At 46.5% G+C, this 4,925-nt stretch overlaps 1 protein-coding gene across 2 annotated transcripts in view; it reads right to left on the reverse strand.

The window, feature by feature from the left end:
• Positions 1-774: 774 nt before the first annotated feature.
• LOC116353007 (kelch-like protein 38) overlaps positions 775-4,925 on the reverse strand; it is a 9,943-nt gene continuing 5,792 nt past the window's right edge. The window contains exons 7-8 of one of the 2 annotated variants that reach the window (XM_031816594.1): positions 3,923-4,028; positions 775-1,502 (exon numbers count right to left, since the gene is read on the reverse strand). In XM_031816594.1, the coding sequence (XP_031672454.1) occupies positions 1,213-1,502; positions 3,923-4,028 (396 nt within the window). In that variant the 3' untranslated portion in view covers positions 775-1,212. Of the gene's footprint in view, positions 1,503-2,982; positions 4,029-4,925 lie in introns of both variants that reach the window. The other variant, XR_004207748.1, reaches the window with a different exon arrangement.

The following is a 4,925-nucleotide window of genomic DNA, read 5'->3' on the forward strand; positions in this document are numbered from 1 at the left end:
TCAGTATACAGTGTTCCTAATGTTTTGAATGCTCAGTATATAGTGTTCCTAATGTTTTGTACGCTCAGTATATAGTGTTCCTAATGTTTTGTACGCTCAGTATACAGTGTTCTCAAACAACAGTCACTGAATTATGTTGGCACACTACCCTTGGTTTGTGATGATGCTCAGTATAACACAGGGAACGTCCTTGCTGTCTCATTCATCTCAGAACCCAGAACCAAATCTTGCGTGCGCTGGCTAGCTACAGTCTGTTACCAGAGACGACTGTCTCACATCATGTTTGGCCAGCCATAGGGTTTGGTATTGTACAGTGATGAGTAGTGACTGGAGTTTTTCCTCGAAGATGTGCCCAGAGAAAACTCTGGACCCAACCCACTGGGGACAGACATCAGTTCAAACGTCTAGTTTTGATTTGGTTTCAGATGTTAACTAACGTGAATTCAACGTGAAATCAACGTGAAATCAATGTGAAATCAACGTGAATTCAACGTGAAATCAACGTGAATTCAACGTGAAATCAACGTGAATTCAACGTGAAATCAATGTTAATTCAACGTGAAATCAACGTGAAATCAACAAAACATTTCACCATATCGTTGGATTTATGCTAAAAAGTTGCGTGAAAACAGAACCAGTTTTCCACGTTGATTCAACGTTATCAAGATTGAATTTCTTTTGGGGTTGAAATGACGTAGAAACAACACTGTTGCAACCAGTTTTTGCCCAGTGGGTAGTAATGTCATCCAGTCTGTTGGTAACGTGTGTTTGGACTGGGGACTAAACAGTTGGTCATCATGTAGTGTAGCCTTCATATAGTCTACAGTACTTGTATACACCTATAGCCTTCAGTTCCACACAACAATTAACTTCCCAGGGCTTCAGTTCCACACAACAATTAACTGTCCAGGGCTTCAGTTCCACACAACAATTAACTGCCCAGGGCTTCAGTTCCACACAACAATTAACTTCCCAGGGCTTCAGTTCCACACAACAATTATCAATCATGTGGACAAGTATCCTGCCTCAGTTGTATTGTGTTCAGGAGAAAATGGGGGGGTCATGTTAGCCAGTAACTGCATGAAGATACTGTGACACCAAGGTAAATAAAAAGTATTTTTCTCAGTTCCACGCTATGAGCAGTTAATGTCTTTTTTTGCTTGGTCGGGCAGAGTATCATCTGAAGGGGACACACGCCCCCACAACACACACTCAGGGAGGCTTGGATTTGTTGGAGACACACACCAGGGACAGAGAACCGTGGTCAAACAGCCTGTACGGCAACGTCCCCTTCGTCGTCCACGCGTCAGTCTTCGGGTCGTAGCACTCGAAGCTGTCGGAGTCCTCTATGGCGTCGTGTCCGTTGATGAAGCGTCCTCCGGTCACGTACAGTTTGTCGTCGAGCACCGTGACGGCGTGATGCATCCTCCTCTGCTTCAGGTTCTCACACTTTGTAAAGCGGTTGGCTTTGGTGTCGTACGCGATCATTCTTCTGGTGTAGCCTGTAAAAAAAGGACATTAGGGGGGACAGTTAGGGGGGACAGTTAGGGGGGACAGTTAGGGGACAGTTAGGTGGGACAGTTAGGGGGGACAGTTAGGGCGGACAGTTAGGGGGGACAGTTAGAGGGGACAGTTAGGGGGGACAGTTAGGGGGGGCAGTTAGGGGACAGTTAGGGGGGACAGTTAGGGGACAGTTAGGGGGGACAGTTAGGGGGGACAGTTAGAGGACAGTTAGGGGGGACAGTTAGGGGACAGTTAGAGGACAGTTAGGGGGGACAGTTAGGGGACAGTTAGGGGGGACAGTTAGGGGACAGTTAGGGGGGACAGTTAGGGGACAGTTAGGGGGGACAGTTAGGGGGGACAGTTAGAGGACAGTTAGGGGGGACAGTTAGAGGACAGTTAGGGGGGACAGTTAGAGGACAGTTAGGGGGACAGTTAGGGGGGACAGTTAGAGGGGACAGTTAGAGGACAGTTAGAGGACAGTAAGGGGGGACAGTTAGAGGACAGTTAGAGGACAGTTAGGGGGGACAGTTAGGGGGGACAGTTAGAGGACAGTTAGAGGACAGTTATGGGGGACAGTTAGAGGACAGTTAGAGGACAGTTAGGGGGGGACAGTTAGAGGACAGTTAGAGGGGGCAGTTAGGGGACAGTTAGAGGACAGTTCGAGGACAGTTAGAGGACAGTTAGGGGGGACAGTTAGAGGGGACAGTTAGAGGACAGTTAGGGGACAGTTAGGGGGGACAGTTAGGGGGGACAGTTAGAGGACAGTTAGAGGACAGTTAGAGGGGACAGTTAGGGGACAGTTAGAGGACAGTTAGAGGACAGTTAGGGGGGACAGTTAGAGGACAGTTAGGGGGGACAGTTAGAGGACAGTTAGGGGACAGTCAGGGGGACAGTTAGGGGGGACAGTTAGGGGACAGTTAGAGGACAGTTAGGGGACAGTTAGAGGACAGTTAGAGGACAGGTAGGGGACAGTTAGGGGACAGTTAGAGGACAGTTAGGGGGGACAGTTAGAGGGGACAGTTAGAGGACAGTTAGGGGACAGTTAGGGGACAGTTAGAGGACAGTTAGGGGGACAGTTAGGGGGACAGTTAGGGGGGACAGTTAGGGGGGACAGTTAGGGGGGACAGTTAGGGGACAGTTAGGGGGGACAGTTAGGAGGGACAGTTAGGGGGGACAGTTAGGGGGGACAGTTAGGAGGGACAGTTAGGGGGGACAGTTAGGGGGGACAGTTAGGGGGGACAGTTAGGAGGGACAGTTAGGGGGGACAGTTAGGGGGGACAGTTAGGGGGGACAGTTAGGGGACAGTTAGGGGGGACAGTTAGGGGAAGGAGCTGCTGATAAAGTTGTCTTGACAAAAGACAGAGGAGATATTGAAGATCTCAAAGTCCTAAGTAGACCAAATAAAGTTGTATTTAATTGAAACTTTAGATTGTCCTTTTTTTCTCCCTGACTAAAGCAACAGACCCAGTCTTCACCTACCTCCGATAATGTAGATCTTGTCATCGACATACCCAGTCTTCACCTACCTCCGATAATGTAGATCTTGTCATCGACAGACCCAGTCTTCACCTACCTCCGATAATGTAGCTCTTGTCATCGACAGACCCAGTCTTCACCTACCTCCGATAATGTAGATCTTGTCATCGACAGACCCAGTCTTCACCTACCTCCGATAATGTAGATCTTGTCATCGACATACCCAGTCTTCACCTACCTCAGATAATGTAGATCTTGTCATCGACAGACCCAGTCTTCGCCTACCTCCGATAATGTAGCTCTTGTCATCGACATACCCAGTCTTCACCTACCTCCGATAATGTAGATCTTGTCATCGACAGACCCAGTCTTCACCTACCTCCGATAATGTAGATCTTGTCATCGACAGACCCAGTCTTCACCTACCTCCGATAATGTAGATCTTGTCATCGACAGACCCTGTCTTCCCCTACCTCCGATAATGTAGATCTTGTCATCGACAGACCCAGTCTTCACCTACCTCCGATAATGTAGATCTTGTCATCGACAGACCCTGTCTTCACCTACCTCCGATAATGTAGATCTTGTCATCGACAGACCCAGTCTTCACCTACCTTCGATAATGTAGATCTTGTCATCGACAGACCCAGTCTTTACCTACCTCCGATAATGTAGATCTTGTCATCGACAGACCCAGTCTTCACCTACCTCCGATAATGTAGATCTTGTCATCGACAGACCCAGTCTTCACCTACCTCCGATAATGTAGATCTTGTCATCGACAGACCCAGTCTTCACCTACCTCCGATAATGTAGATCTTGTCATCGACAGACCCAGTCTTCACCTACCTCCGATAATGTAGATCTTGTCATCGACAGACTCAGTCTTCACCTACCTCCGATAATGTAGATCTTGTCATCGACAGACCCAGTCTTCACCTACCTCCGATAATGTAGATCTTGTCATCGATGACAGCTGCTGGTGCAGAAACGTTCTTCACTGTCCTGGTCTCCATCATAGACCACATATTCCTGCCAATGTGATACACCTGGAGAAAGAGGATGGGTTTAGAAGAGTTTAGTGTTTCTGTGCAGATTTGTCCCCCCAAAAAAGTTTCAAGAATTAACAGCAAACTCCAAATCTTCAGTAATTAAACACCCCGAGACTTCAAATCTTCAGTAATTCAACACCCCGAGACTTCAAGTCTTCAGTAATTCAACACCCCGAGACTTCAAATCTTCAGTAATTCAACACCCCGAGACTTCAAGTCTTCAGTAATTTAACACCCAAGACTTCAATTCTTCAGTAATTAAACACCCGAGACTTCAAATCTTCAGTAATTCAACACCCCGAGACTTCAAATCTTCAGTAATTAAACACCCGGAGACTTCAAATTTTCAGTAATTAAACACCCCGAGAATTCAAGTCTTCAGTAATTTAACACCCAAGACTTCAATTCTTCAGTAATTAAACACCCGAGACTTCAAATCTTCAGTAATTCAACACCCCGAGACTTCAAATCTTCAGTAATTAAACACCCGGAGACTTCAAATTTTCAGTAATTAAACACCCCGAGACTTCAAATCTTCAGTAATTAAACACCCGGAGACTTCAAATTTTCAGTAATTAAACACCCCGAGACTTCAAATCTTCAGTAATTCAACACCCGAGACTTCAAATCTTCTGTAATTAAACACATGAGACTTCAAGTCTTCAGTAATTCAACACGCTGAGACTTCAAATCTTCAGTAATTCAACACCCGAGACTTCAAATCTTCAGTAATTCAACACCCGAGACTTCAAGTCTTCAGTAATTACCCACCCCGAGACTTCAAGTCTTCAGTAATTCAACACCCGAGACTTCAAATCTTCAGTAATTCAACACCCCGAGACTTCAAATCTTCAGTAATTAAACACCCCGAGACTTCAAGACTTCAAGTTCACC

This window comes from Oncorhynchus kisutch, unplaced genomic scaffold (assembly GCF_002021735.2).
Source record: "Oncorhynchus kisutch isolate 150728-3 unplaced genomic scaffold, Okis_V2 scaffold829, whole genome shotgun sequence".
Taxonomy (NCBI): Eukaryota; Metazoa; Chordata; class Actinopteri; order Salmoniformes; family Salmonidae; genus Oncorhynchus; species Oncorhynchus kisutch.